The 15815-nt window shown below is 36.6% G+C and overlaps 1 protein-coding gene across 7 annotated transcripts in view; it reads left to right on the forward strand.

The window, feature by feature from the left end:
• EFR3A (EFR3 homolog A) overlaps nucleotides 1-14516 on the forward strand; it is a 76181-nt gene extending 61665 nt beyond the window's left edge. For 6 of the 7 annotated variants that reach the window (XM_015618900.3, XM_015618902.3, XM_015618901.3 and 3 more), the window contains 6 exons: nucleotides 535-662; nucleotides 5127-5215; nucleotides 8396-8444; nucleotides 9530-9633; nucleotides 10238-10287; nucleotides 13340-14516. In XM_015618900.3, the coding sequence (XP_015474386.1) occupies nucleotides 535-662; nucleotides 5127-5215; nucleotides 8396-8444; nucleotides 9530-9633; nucleotides 10238-10287; nucleotides 13340-13457 (538 nt within the window). In that variant the 3' untranslated portion in view covers nucleotides 13458-14516. Of the gene's footprint in view, nucleotides 1-534; nucleotides 663-5126; nucleotides 5216-8395; nucleotides 8445-9529; nucleotides 9634-10237; nucleotides 10288-11508 lie in introns of all 7 variants that reach the window. The other variant, XM_015618899.2, reaches the window with a different exon arrangement.
• Nucleotides 14517-15815: the final 1299 nt, after the last annotated feature.

The following is a 15815-nucleotide window of genomic DNA, read 5'->3' on the forward strand; positions in this document are numbered from 1 at the left end:
CCAGCAATCCACCTTAGTGACCCTGTGGTGGGCTCCCTCCATGGCTACCCCAGCTCCTGACTCAGCACTCCAGCTGTGGCCTTACCAGAGCTGAAAAAAGGATCTCCTCCCTCAACCTCCTGATGTGCTCCTCCTGATGCAGCCCAGGATACCCTCAGTGGTTTTTGTAACAAGGGCACACTTCTGGCAAATGACAAATATTACAATTAATTAATTACTATTAGTATTATTATTGCTGTGTAGGTTTGTCTTTTTTTTTTTATTTAAAGGCGATTATATTCTCTCAAGATGTAGCAGAGTAGGTGAAGAACATTTTTCAGATAAACAAGAAGTGTTAAAGTAATTTAAAATACTGCAGAGGTTTTCAGTGGATTAATTTTAGGTGTGTATTCATTCCTAAAAATCTGACCAAGCTTTATTTCCATCAAATCATTAGCATTGACCCTTCTTGGTTGCTCGGACATTAGAAAAATATTTTACTTAACCAACAAGTATCTATTGGTAGACAATAACTTCAAATACATGTTTTGACAGTCTTCCAAAATCCTTAGAGAAGGATGAAAAAGATTTATATTTCCTGACAAACAAGATTGCAGAATCATTAGGAGGCAGTGGATACAACGTGGAAAGATTGTCAGTTCCATACGTGCCCCAGGTAACAGGTAAGTGGTGACACCATTTAGTACCAGTTATTAAGAATGTTTTCCTAATGTATTGTGTGCCAATGAAATGTAATGTGACTGCTTGGCAACAAAACCTAATCAGATCATTTTGTCTTCTCAAGGTGGTGATTTGGGTTTGTTTTTTTTTTCTCATTAGCCACTATATTATTGCTAAGACGTTTCAACTGTTTCTCCTTTTAGGGTTTTTTTTTTAAGCTTAAAGAATGGAAGTGAGGCAGAAAGTCCTAGAACACACTTTGTCTTTATTTAATGAAGTCTTTGCTTCAAAAGAATACCTGCACTAACTTGATCTAGAAAGTGAGGAAGGACTATATAAGTCAGCTTTCTTTTTCCTTTTCCTCTAAACACTGGATGAAAGCTACTCCATCCTTTTGCCATATGGTCTTGTTCTGATTTATTTGCCTTAGTTAAATTCTCAATGAGCTGATGTTAATTTAAGCAAGAATGAGATGTTTTCCTCCATCAGATACCCTGTGCAAGCTTAGTGCCAGGTAACAGTGGAAATAAAGCGTTGCCTGTGGAAGGTTTGTGGGAGTTTGTGCTGTACAGGCCGAGTGAATAAAAAATTTGATTAAATCTCCATGTGTGTTTTGCAGCTGTATATGACTGGTTGCTCTTGTAATAGGCTAAGGGATACCCCAACCCAAAGCATGGCTTTTTTAAAGTACCTAGCAGTAAAATGTGATTTCTGTATTCTCTAGCTCACACATAGAAAGAACCAAAGTACATATAGACCGTGAATTCCAGATGTCTTGGCTCTTGCAGTCTGATTCAGAGACATTCACTGCTCTTGAATTTCTCTTTTGGATAGTTATTGTGTGAGGAATTAAGTTCTCCAGACAGCAGGTGTGGTTTTGTCCCAGATCCAAGCAGGCACATTAGTGATATGTTCCAGCACAGCCACAGTGTGTTTTCTGTTGCTGGTTGTCGTCTTCTGAAAAGGATAATGTTCCTATACTTATTTCTTCTGGCATCTAAAAAACCAGTTAACGTTATATTTTAGTATTGGCAGAAGAGGTGGGCAGCAAGTGAGGAAGTGTTACAGGCTGAGTGAATGAGAATGGAGTGAGGAAGATAGCCTGGTTTGAAATTTATGTTAAACCTCTTCTAGAAACTCAGATATATTTGTACCCAAATGACCTCACTAAGGTTTTCTTGTATACTTTGCTAAAAATGCATTCCCACACAGGAAGAGACGTAAGTTCTGACATCAACATCAATTGAGTTTAGCTGAAAGTGTGTGATTAACTGCCTCTGCAGGTGATGAGAAATTGCCATATTTAATACTAAGTCTTAGCGTATGTGAATCAGATGGGTTCAGGGCTTTCGTAATTTTTTATAAAGAGCAGCAACCAAAACTTGTTCCTTGACTGTTGCCATAGCTAGTTCAGTTCATTAATCTCTGATCCTGTGGAATATTCCCAAGCCTTTCATTTAACTAAATCAGGACCAAGTGAATATTTTGGAATTCCTAAGCTTTTATTTTTTTTTTACTGCAATGAAATGCTACATTTCTGCTATTAATATTGTAATGCTAGGATGCAGTGTTTCAAAAGGGATCATAAATTGTAAAAAAAAGATTGATATTTTTATGTGTTCCTGTGAAACCTAGGGTTGAACCCAAAAAGCCACTAAATATTTCATACTAATTATTTCTGCTGTTTCCAAATATCAGTGATACTATGCTTAACAATAACTTATAGGCATAATTTTGTCATCTTGTCTTTGTTTCATGTCTTGATACTTCTTAACAACTAGAAAGACATTCATATTTGCAAATTTTTATACCTGTTTCTCTTTCTTACTTGAGGGAGGGAGAAAGCTAATAATTTAAAATACGTTCAAGGATTTTTTGTCATGTTTATATATTATTATTATTTTTTTTTTTAATTTTTTTTTAATTCAACTCTATTTCCATCAGGCAAAAAACCTCATAAATGCAAACACAAGTCCAAAGGTAAAACCGGTCTGTAGGTCAGCCTGCTCTCCTGCCTGTGGTGTGTCCCTATTGGATATGCAGTCAAGAAATGCTTTTAGAAGGCCTAAAGACCTTTAGGCCAGAAATTGTGTTGTACTTAGTGTTTCCTTACGCTTTTTTTTGTTTCTCTCCTTGACATGCCTGTAGCAATGTAGCAACATTAGCTGCTGTGGGGTTTGCTGTTGTGTTTTCTCATGATTTGGTACTCTGCCAAATGGTAGTTTGCTGTTGTGTTTCCCTGAGCAGGTAGTAGAGCCATAGGTATCATTTTTGTGATGGTACTAATTACCTCTTTGAGTGACATTACAAAAACCTGTAGAAAGTTGGAATAAGCTCTCAGTTGTTCAAGGAATGATGATTCATCTTAGTCACTGACCATTCAGGATAGTGACTGCACAAAGAACAGAGTCCCTCACCCAGGAAAGGAGGTATCTTAAAGATCATCTTGTTCCAAGCCCCCTGCCATGGGCAGTCACACCTTCCACTATCCTGGATTGTTCAAAGCCCCATCCAGCCTGGCCTTGAGCACTGCCAGGAATGGGGCAGCCACAGCTTCTCTGGGGAACCTGTGCCACTGCCTCACCACCCTCATGGGAAAGAATTTCTTCCTATTATCTAATCTAAATCTATCCTCTTTTAGTTTAAAGCCATTGTCCCTTGTCAAGAGTGATGGATCCTGCCTCAGTCAGTGAGGTGATGCACAGAGCTGCTGCCATTGCCCCTGGGCAGTGGGGCCAAGGCCTCTGGGACAGTCTTGGCTGGGGCTGGGGCAGTGGCTGTTGGGGCTCCATCACTGTCCTCGAGCCTCTGCACTCCTTCATGTGTGTGGATGAACACTGTATCTTACAAGAGGAAAAAATGGTATTTTGTACCATATTTATTCCCACTTAATATGCTGAAATTAGAGATAAATGGGCATATTTCATATGCAAGTTTAGTGAGGCATCCATTACAAAAATGAATTCTATCCAAAGTAGTCCCTAAAATGTATCTTCTGGTGTTTGTGTGTCAGTTACAGAGAGAGCAGCAAGATGGCAGCAGAGATGTGGTTTTATCGGATTTTTCTCTTGGGGGCTGAGGTGCATTCTTCAGATTTGGAATATATTGGGTCGTGTACCAGTGAGCCATCAGGGATTAAAAATTCAGTAAATCCTTCAGAATGCCATTTCAAATGCTCAGGGTCTCTGAGAACCTGGCAAATATTAGTAGAATTCAAGTGATTTTCACTAATCTTGTTCTTTCACTGCCTCTTGATCTTAAAATGACATTTCATTTGTGTGACTTCTGAAAGTTATTTCTTGGTTTTTAAAAGCTGAGCATGTTCAGCTCTGCTGGAATGAATTCTGTTTGTTCATCCTCAATATTTGCACTGCAGAAGCACTTTGCTTGGCTAGAAGTGGTTTAAACAAAAGTTGCAGAAGAAACAGCATAAATTACCTTGTCATGGAGGAGTTTTACACTCCTCCTTTTTTAATATCAGGTGCCTGTAGCTGCTTCTAACTGTGCAGTGCAAGTCATAAAAAACTAATAGCAAGGTCCTAATGCCTTGATCTTGGCTAAAATCTAAAACATGACATTGCAATTCATGGTTTTGTAAATGTAATAATGAGATACACAAAATGTAAATGAGATACACAAAAGTCAGACCACTCTGTAAGAGGATCCTTGTGACAAGTCTTAAAATGTACATTTACTGTTCATTAAAATCTTTTGTTAATATAGTAAATGTCAAAAATGAGGAAACACTAGTGGTGCATTGTCCTAGGACTGCAGTCATAGAAGGAGATTCCATGAATGATGGATCATTTGCTCATAATCTCCTTATGCATTAATTAAATTGTTGTACTTCTTTTAGTATCAGCACAGTTGGTCTGATTCCGACAACTTTTGAGGCCAGCTGGACCTGCTAAAATATTTGTAGGAAGTGAGAATGGAGAGAATTTTTTTCACCCAGTTGATTTTAGACTTGCTGAATACGGTACTTGTAGCAACAAGAATAAGGAAGGATTGTTGTTCATTTCCATTCAGAAATCTTTGTTTCTTCTGTCAGTGAATCATCTTCCAAGAAGTCCTGTTTTGTTTCAGAGTATCTTAAAATTAAGACATTTTCAGTTTCACAACAAAAGAAAAAAAAAGGATTTTAGAGCTATGTATTATCACGTGCTATGTTATTTATTATGCATTTGAATATGATCTCAATTTTAAAAAGTATAGGTTTTCAAGGGAAAGTTGAAAATATCTGTAATGAGAGGAGGGAGGGGCTGTAAAAAGGTTATTTTTCTTCATATTTAGTAATTTAGAGGAGTAACTCTAAATGTATCATTTTTCACAGTTCAAATGATAAAATAGATGATCTTGGGCTAAACAGGTATATGGAAATAAAACTGCATCTGATGGGTAGAAATCTGACTGATCTTGTTTCACAAGTGTTATGCAAAAAGTGAGATAATTTCTTCTTGTGCTAGATGAGGACAGACTCTCCAGGAGGAAGAGTATTGTGGACACAGTGTCTATTCAGGTGGATATTCTGTCTGGCACCGGCACAGAGGATAAGGTATGAAAATCAGAGATTATTTTAAATCAGCATCCTGAGTGGAAGGAGTGGGGAATGCAAAAGAAGTTTTCCCAGAAGTTGAATATCTGATTATTCTAGAAATGTTAAATATTCAGGGGATTGGTTTTTTTAAGTTCTTTGTTTGAAGAAATGTGTTGTCAAAGACACTCTGCTGATCTTATTATATAAAAGAGTCGAGTATTTTGTCACTACTGTTTTTTACAGGTAGCAGTGCAGTTATGGTACAGCAATAAATTTATTTACATGCTGAACAACTGATACTTTATGAGTAAATATTCTAAAATGTTTTCTTTGCTTTTTGAGCAATACAATAAATTTCAGTATCTGTATCTCTGTATCATTTGAAGTATTTGAGAGGCTTGTTCAACAACCTGGGGCTGTGAGATACAAGCCTAGAGAAGCAGAAGCCTGGTGGGAGACCTGCAGTCTCTGGGTGGGACAGGTAGAGACTGGGCAGGCTGTGCAGGCTGCACCAGTGTCACAGTTCCCCTCCAGAAGAGTTTGGCATGCAGTGCTTAAATCACAGGAAGGATAAAGTAGCAACAAAAAGTTCATATCTGGGGTACAGGAGCTGATGCTAATTATCCCTTAGGAAGACTACATTATAACTAAAATTATCCCACATCGTTTGACACTTGATTTGAAGTATTTCCTAAAATAAATTTCTACTTCTACTGAATATTTTTCAAGGTTCTGCTGATTTTTGTTAACTAGATTTCTGCTGGCTGGAGGGGAGATTAGCTGTTAAAATTGAGGTGTTTGTAACTCAAATGAGGAGCAGATGATTCCTACTTTGGACATCTTCAAGCACAAACTGGAGACATGAAGCAAAATGTGTGGACTGAGTTAATATAAGTGTTAGTTAAAAATTCAGTATTAAACTGTAGCAAAGAAGCAAGCTTTACATTAGGCAGAAGTGATAGTTTTTGCATCATTATTATTATTACCTTTATTATTCCTTCCTGCTTTGTGCTTATGATACCTCAGATGATCTTTTGTGTTCACTTCTTGCTTTTGTGCTTTAGAAAGGATACAGATAAAAGTTCATGAGCAAGAATAAAAGGGTATTTGGAAAATAAGTGAGACAATCAGATCTCTAGCTTTCTGACACAAGTAAATGCTTCTCAAAGGACTGAGGCTGTTTGACACTAGTATTCTTTTTTAAAATCACACATTGTATGTGGTTACATGTAATTGAACAACTCTCTTGAAAGTAGAATTAAATGACAGAAGTTTCCATTTCACATTTCAAGTTATGCTAGTGTTATGTCAACATTGATACGCAGACCTTTTTGAAGTGGATGTAGTGGTTGTAGATAAAATAGTTCTATGGGTTCTCAGCTTAGTGTGATCTTAATGTAGTCCAATGTCTTGGATAATGAATTACTTGTTATCTCTTAAAAACAAGAATTTTATTAATCAGGAACACAGAAAGCAAAGTATTCCTCCTTTACTTGCTTTATGAGGTTTGTTTACAAGGCAAAGGTGAAAACAGTATTTTTTAGTTAGCTGACTGCACCTTCATACCTATATATGAATTTTTGTTTTCTTGCTGTGTAGGTTAGTGAGTATAGCAATCCATAATCATTAGCAGAAATAAACTGCAAAAAACAAGCATAAATCTTTATGATTGAGAGGATTACCTACTTAATTAATGGAAACTTTAGGACATAATGATGTATGGTATCATTTCTGCACTGAGATAGAAGACATTTTATCCATAAAATGCAAATATCCAAAAAACTACAAATTAAATTCTCTCAACATAAGTTTTTTGTGGTGCCAAGTCTATTAGTGAATCCTGTTCAGGAAGGTGAGTTATTCCATTATTATCTCCATTTATAAGGTGAAAGCACTTGTAAATGCAGGTAGTGCTTGTGTGATATTAATAACCAAGTATAATGCTGAGTAATACCAGCAAATAATGTATTGACTAGCACTATGAAAGGCACCCATAAACAACTAACATTTACCAAATGTGAGTTATATAAAAGGTGATTTCAAAACCTGAATAATCTTGATCTGTAGCCATATCCACAAATATTTGAGAAAAAAAAAGGTGTTTCACTGTTTATTTATTAATTTTTACTTATTCAGAGGTAGGGAATACATGCTGAGTAAGTAAAACCTGTTAGAAAAATACAATTTACAATTACAGCTCATGAAATAACATGTAAAAAGGAAACAGCTACTTCCTTTTCCCTTAACAGTAGTTGAAGCCAGTGAATTCAAAAATTGAAAGAATTCACAATCTTCTGAATGGAATAAAGAAACTTTTTGCTACCTTACCTCTTGCCTTAAATCATATTGGACCATTCCAGAGAGTTAGTGTTTATCAGGAAAAATAAAAGTACTGCCTGTTCACATGTTAGAAGGATTGAAGTGGGGAAGTTCAAGCCACGAAACCATGTTATATTCAGGTGAAGACTGTTCTGCCATCTGAACATAATGCCACAAGGGTGGCTTCACTATAAATATATTTACTGGTATAGAAGCTATATCTCTAATGAATTGAAACACTTTGGTAGTTTTGCACCCCAAGCAATTTCTGGTGAAGTACACCTGCAGCAGCAAATGGATATTTGTATGAGTAGATGAACAAATTTTCACGGTGCATCAGACATAGTTTATTATGAAGAGCCCTTTAACTCCAGTGTTTATGATATAAGAACCAAATTATTGGGATCCATCATGGTATAAGGTTAGCCTAAAGCAGCAACCATTTTCCACTCCTCACTCCACTGCCATCTCCTATTTTAGCATCACATTGCTGGTAACCTGATTGGCAACAGCTGTCTAAGAAGCAGCACTGAGACTTTTACAGTATAGATACACTACAGCTTATTCCTTACCTAAAGGACTCTTCTGCCAAAATCCAAATCCATTTATAAAATATAGTTTCCATAGAGCAACTTGACTACAATTTGGAAAGTTTTCCTTGATCTCATTTGATAAAAATTTCCTCACTAATTTCAGTGGCTTAAAAATGTGAATTAGTGATCTGTTGGCTGTCACAGAAGGTCCAAAAAAGGTCATTAAAGACTTGGAATGCCAAAAAGTGCTGGCTGTTTTGGCCTGCTGTGTTTATCATATTCCTTGTTTTTTATAAGCTTATATGTTGTATGTGATGATTACGGAATTTTGTTGCTATGTGTTTAGGTTGATAATACTGAAGAAATCACCTTTGAAGCTTTGAAGAAAGCAATTGGTAAGATTTATTACACTTGTGTTTGTGCAGCATAGTTCTCAATTACTATGGAGTTGCTTAAGGAAAAGGAGAAGCCAAAATAACATAAAATACTACTTTGAATATAAAAACTACTTTTGTTTCTTTTCAGCTAGTAAATTTATTAAGAACACAAGTTATTTATTTCTAAATCTCTGAAATTACATGTTGATAATGTTAGTGAATTCATTTTCTGAAGTTAATGGGACTGAATGAAAAGCATCTGGAAATGCCTGTTATCTATTACATTTGCAGTACAGACAAAGCCATAAATATGAAATATTTAAGTTACATTGAGTGATTACTTATGAAGTAATTTGAATATTTTTTATGTATTAAGATTTTGGGTCTTCAGTGAAATAAAAAATAGGTTGTAAATTACACATCATGGATTTTAAAGTGCTAAGATTTTTTAAAATAGTATTTTTCTGACAAGTGACCTAGCTATGGGAATACAGAATTATCCAGATTCCTTATTTCATATTACTGTAAGTAATTGCTAATTAAAGCTTTGCAGTCTGCCAAAATCCTGTTTAAATAAAATGTGGATTAAGCATTGATGTTTAGAACAGTAGAGGCATTCTAAATAGTAATTTAATCTGCTAGTATTCCAACTGTGACTAATCCCTGAGGTACTTAAATTCATTAGATGCTGGAAAGTATAGGTTTAGTTAGCTTATGGAGATTGAACCAGCTTTTCCTAAATTCTGATAGAAAACTCTGGCCACCTGTCAGCATGGTACTCAGAGATTCTTGTTTCCTCTTGAATCTGAACCTGGGTACAGCAAGTGAAAAGTGCAGGCTATAAAGCAAAAGGGAGCCTAGATGTTACTTATAATTAAAGACTTAGTAAAAAAGGGAGAAAATTGGGTCCTCAAACCATCTCCCTGAAATTTTATCTGCATTTCACTTTATGAGGAATGCCAGATGACAACTCACTTGAGAATGGTTACATCACTTCAGGCACAGCCCTTGTTCACTTCTGCAGTGCACATTTGATATCTCTTGTACTTCACAGGAAAAGACTACATTTGTCTTTTATTTTTTTTTTTCATTATTCTTTTAAGATAACAATGGACTTGAAGAACAGGAAAAGGAAAAAAGGCGTCTCGTGATTGAAAAGTTCCAAAAAGCACCATTTGAAGAAATCGCAGCTCAGTGTGAAACCAAAGTGAGTTTCTGCAAAGTGTTAGCCCTGAGGATATCAGTGTAGGCAATAGTGGGCACCTGCTGACTGAAGGTGTTTTAAGTTGTCTTGTCACTGCTGCAGTTACTTCTTGAGAAATTCAGTTCTTTTTTTTGTCTCTACTGCTGTCAATGTTGGGAGATTCCAGTAATTTGAAGTGTGTTTTTTTGTTCCTAGACCATTCAGAAGGTAATGGGTAACTTGTATATTCTTTACCATAATATTTTCCTTGTTATCTTTGAAATCCAGGTTCACAGTTCATTCCTATTTCATTCTGGGATAACTGGAGCAGCATTTAAACCACTATGTATTTTAAATAACTAAATGTATTTCAGGTTTGTTAAACTCCTGTCTGCAACAGCAGAATTTGCTATTTAATTCTTGGCACTCCAGGACAGGCTTACTCAATCTCAAATGCATCTTTAAGACTCAGAATCTTTGCAGCAGTGAGAAAGGAAATTAAGGAATGAGGCCTAGATTTACATGTGGCAGTGTGGAACACACTCACCTGAGTTTGGCCTGGCACCCATTGTAGCTCAATTCAATATCTAGGAGTTAATAATTCAGTTTTAATTCTTCTTTTCCCTAGGCAAACTTGCTTCACGATAGACTGGCACAGATACTGGAACTCACCATCCGGTAAGGCTTTATGTGAGAAGAATATCATAACTGAAAAATGACTTAGAAAATAATTGTGGCTATTTTCAGATGGTTATGTCGTAGTGTTCTCAAACACATGTAATAGGGAGAAAATAATTGCCTTAACTGAATGCTGGGGTTTACCCCGGATAGGCCTCATGTAGCCCCAGGTAGCCACTGGCTTAACCTTCCTCAGCAGGATGAGGAAGAGAATTGGAAGGGTAAAAGTGAGAAAAACCATGGGTTGAGATAAGAATAATTTAATAGGTAAAACAAAAGTCACACATGCTAGCAAAGCAAAATAAGAAATTAATTCTCTTCCCATGGGCAGGCAGGTGTTCAGCCATCTCCAGCTAAGCAGGACTCTTTGGGAAGGCAAATGCCATCACTTTAAATGTCCTTTTCTTCCTGCTTCTTTCCTTAAAGCTGTTATTGCTGAGCATGACACTGTATGATATGGGGTATCCCATGGGTGAATTGGGGTCTGCTGTCCCATCTGTGTCCCCTCCCAACTTCTTGGCCCACCTGCAGCCTACACCCTGGCACAGCAGTGTGAGGAGCAGAAAAGACCTTGACTCTGTGTAAGCTCTGCTCACCAGTAACAAAGACATCCCTATGTTATCAATACTGTTTCCAGCATAAATCCAAAACACAGCCCAGCTACTGTATACCAGCTACTGTAAAAAAAGTTATCCAAGCCAAAACTGCACACTGAAAGATAATACTTTTCATCATTTTGATTTTCTTACTACTTTGAATCTTCCTGGTAGTGGAGGATATCCAGAGACCATGTCATTGTGTCTTACAGTATCTCTGTGTCTATCAGTATTGTACTGCAAGATGCTGTTGTTTTCCCATTGCTGCATCTGGTTGAGAAAGTAATTAGATTGAGCACTCCAAGTAGTACATGGTGTTATTATAGAGAGTTGTGCACATCACTATGCAGGATAAATAGTATTTATTAGCAGTAAGATGTATTTTGATAGGTCTATAACATCAGTGAAATTGATGATACAGATGAGAATACAAAAATCCTCAGGGCGTGATAATTTCATTAAAATTTCAAGACTAGGATAAAATGCTGTTGGTATTTTTTTTATACTGTTGGTATATATATTGGGGGGTAGTTTACTCTTGCTTCTTGCCTCTAAGTGTGTAAAGTTATAAAAAAGCAATCCATATAACTATAAATTCTGTGTATTGGTTGTGCTTCTCACACAGTCCTCCGCCTAGCCCCTCAGGAACGATGACCATTACTGCTGGACATGCTCATTACCATTCTGTTCCAGTCTATGAGATGAAGTTTCCAGATCTTTGTGTGTATTAAGTGTCTTCTGAAGTCTGCTGGACATTATTTAGAGTAGAGTACAATAGAAAGACCAAGATGAGTTTTCAAATTTTATTGTTTATTGTATCTAACTTTATTATAATGATGGATATGAGCCAAATACAGATTACTTTAGCCAAATTCATGACACTGTCTTGAATTGTTTTATTCTGTAATATATTTTGAGTTAGGTTTTTCACAGACCATGTTTCTTCATTTTCATATTTGAGTACATGTGAAAGTCAAATTTAAAACTTGTTTTGCCATATAGGTAAATATTTCAGTTACTCCAGGAATTTGAATTGCTTCAAATTCCTTTAATTTGAGATATTGTAACTGAAAAACCTATTAAAGCCTTGGTTTGGTTTGGTTTGGTTTGGTTTGGTTTGGTTTGGTTTAGTTTGGTTTGGGGTTTTTTTTTGTTTGGTTTTGGTTTTTTTTTACTCCTCTCCTCCTCAGTTCTGTGTTGAACTTGAATGCTTTTGGCTTGCTTCACCCCATTCAGTGTAACCAGTGGAGCACTACCTGAGCTCCCTCTTGTTCATGCTGTCACAGCTACTGTTTGGTTTGAAATAGATGGAAAAAACCAATACCTTACATGTGTTCAAATACAGTGAATGAATTTATGGACACTTGTTAAGTATATTTGATGCATCACATAACATGCTTTTTAGATAGATACATCTAGTATATGTCCTGTGTTTCTTGCTAAAAGTTAAACCTTAAGCTTTGCATAAGAGAGGAGAAATCTCCTCTTGAAGCACGAAATTGTGCAATATATTTCATGTCTTAAGATGTATGGTTTACAGACTGTACTTTTGAAAACACTGTAGTATTTACTGTCTGCTTTAGTATAAATACAGGAGAGATATATTTAGTATAGCAGAAAATAAACTGAGGGCATTTTGAATCATAAATACTGAAACTATATTCTATAAGACGTTTCTCTGTAGTTTATAACAGCTTTTTAGTGATATTTTAGAAATTGAAAGAAAAGTCAATGAAACCATTTAAAGATCAAGAATTTATTACATATATTTTCAAGCAAAAGCATTTTTAGAGATGCATCTCTGTGTTTGTTTTTGTTTCATTTCTCAAACCTATAAGGTAACTTTCATAGGTTTACGTATCTGAGCATGTACTATTCAAATGTAAATAAAGTAAAACTGATAGAGTAAATCATGGACATTTGATGATAATTGTCAAGGCTGTCTTTATGACTCACTGAATCCTGCAAGCAGAGAAAGAAAAGCAGCATTCATTGATGCCATGAATAGTAAGTTTGACATTAGCTGAATCTGACTGAAGCAGTGCAAACATAAATGAATGCTCTCAAATATCTATAGTAAATGTATACATTTAATTGTTTTGGATGAACAGTGAACATGAACAAAGTAACCTAACTTCAGTTAGCCCTGCTTTGAGCAGGAGCTTGGTTTAAATAACCTTCCGAAGTCCCAACCTAAATTGACCTTTGATTGCATAACTCAAGATCTGAAGGATTATTAGTCCTGCTAATTTGCTGACTGGAGCTTTAGCAAACCAACTGTGAAAAGGATTTTAAGTTTCTTGAACTGTAGTCCAGTATTTTACTGGACTACATTTAAAAGCTTGATGTGGCATGACATCAGAGAAATAACAGCTACTTAAACCTATGAGATGACATGCTGAGACTTTCAGAAGGCATTCACAAAGCTCAAAAGGTAATTGAGACCTTCTTTTCAGTTTAACAGTGCAATCACAGCTGTTAGTGGATGACGAAACAGCCCCTTATCTACAGCATTCCGTTGTGATTTTTACTGCTGCAGCGTATCAGCCTGATCAGACCACAGTCTACACATAAATAGGACTCTAGCTTTTAGTTTTCACTTTTTTTTTTCTTTTTTTTTTTTAAGGTAAGACTAATAGTTTTTTTTGGCCTGTATAAAGAGTGTAATTTTTTAAAAAGTAAATCCAACATAGGGATACAATGTAAAACACCTACCCACTTTGTCCTTTTTTTTTAGAATATCACTCAGCACTTTTGTACAAAAAGAAGGAGTCTTAAGTAATAAAGAATGTACTTCTGTTTGCACTTGTGCAGTATGGAGACTGTGCTGTAAATACAGGATTGTTTCTGTGATTGAATTCTGTCGCATGAATGCTGCATGTGGAAGAACTGTATTCAGCATTTCATTTTCTGTTCTGTTGATGAAGTATTTTTCCTTTATGGTGATGGTAGGTTTCCGTGTTTCCAGTGTTCAGTTTGGAAAGTGCAGGTGTTGTGCAGGTGTAGTTCAGGGAGTGAAGAGCTTGTAACACTTTGTGTGTACATGTGATATTTAATTTCTTCCTTTATGGAAATTCAGGGAGTCTGTAAGTTGGTAATTGGTTCACTCTGGCCTTTTTAGACACGTGGGAGATGGGAGTGACTGTAAAATGTATTGTGTTGGTAGTTACTGTTATATGAGCCAATGAATGAAACCAAAAGAATTAAGAATGCTGTTTGTTGTACAGTACAAAGCTGCTTTGTTTCACTTATCTCTTTATGTTCTTCAGAGAAGCTGCAGAACTTAAAAGTTCCTTATGCAAACTGGCCCTGTCACTAAGCACTGTCTCAATGGTTATAATTGGTACCCAGTTTAAATGTATTTCAGCTGTTGCTTGGGGTTCTCTTTCCTATTATGTCATCTTGAAAAAAATATAGTTTTTGGTAGTGAGTCACTTTAAGATAAATTAAATTCATGGTAATTTTAAAAGGTACAAATAGCCTGTTGTCCAAAATCAGAGTAGGGCTAATTTGTCTGTTGTTCCAATGATCATATATTCTGTACTGTACGTAATGAACCAGTTTCAATAAATGTAAGAACACACTGTGCAATCTATATTTAAGCAATAAAATAAACCAAAATTTAAAAATTAATCCTTTCTAAGGTGTCTGTTAATTTTTATTGCTCACAATTTATATGTCAATTGCTAATCTGTTAGCATTTAAAATAGCCCTCAGTTTACACACTTTTTTTTTTTTTTCTTGCAGATATTACAACATTGCATTGTTATTAAACTACAGCATCTATTTATTATTAAACCTGGACAGGCTTGAGAGGTAGGGCTGTGAGAACCTCATGAGGTTCAACAAGGCCAAGTGCAAGGTCCTGCACTTGGGGTCAGGGCATTCCCAAGCACAAACACAGGCCAGGAGAAGAATGGATTTGAGAGCAGCCCTGAGGAGGATTTGGGGGTGTTGGTGGGTGAAAAGCTCAACATGTGCCAGCAATGTGCTTTGGCAGCCCAGAAACCAAACATGTCCTGGGCTGCACCCAGTGCCCCTTGGGCAGCTGGGCAAGGGAAGGGACTGTCCCTCTCTACGCTGCCCTTGTTAGACCTCACCTGAGGTCCTGCATCCAGCTCTGAGCCCCCAACAAAATAGATGTTGACTTGTCCAGAGGAGGCCAAAAGTTGATCAGGGGCTGGAGCATCTCTGCTGTGGAGACAAACTGAGCTGGGGCTGTTCATCCTGGAGGAACATGATTTCCCCTGGCTCTGGGGAGACCTTATAGCAGTTTGTAGTACCTAAAGGGGATTCAGGAGAGCTGAAGAGGGACTTTGGGCCAAGGGCATGAAGTGGTAAGACAAGGAGGAGTGGCTTCAAAGTGAAAGAGTTGGTTTAGATTAGATGTTAGGAAGAAGTTCTTTCCTATGCAGGTGGTGAGGCACTGGAACAGGCTGCCCACAGAAGCTGTGGATGCTCTGTCCCTGGAAGTGTTCATGGCCAGGTTGGAAGGGCCTTTGAGCAACAGACAGGCAAAGAACCGAATGCTTAAAAAGTTAATAATGAAGTAGGAAATATTTGTAGATGAGTAGTTAATTAATTAGTTGTTTGATTTTGGGAAACAGCTAGGTTTTGGCCAGTTGTGCCCCAAATCTATGAAAAATACAGTGTAAAGTGACTGAGAATGAGAGAAGAAAGAAAAAAGTTATGCTAAATGTTTCTTTTTGATCTGCTTGTCTTTTTTATTATTAGCACTAATCTCTAATTACGAATAAATGTAGCTAATCATGACTAGATTGTTTAAGACTTCACTTTGTCAACACAATTCATGTGGTAGTAATTAGGGCACAACTTGGGTGTTACACTCTTCCTGAAATAAGAAATATGGGGGTAAAAAGCTCAAAGGAGTTAATGACAACATTGCCTGAACAACAGCATATTTATTTCATT

The sequence above is a fragment of the Parus major genome, chromosome 2, assembly GCF_001522545.3.
Source record: "Parus major isolate Abel chromosome 2, Parus_major1.1, whole genome shotgun sequence".
Classification (NCBI taxonomy): Eukaryota; Metazoa; Chordata; class Aves; order Passeriformes; family Paridae; genus Parus; species Parus major.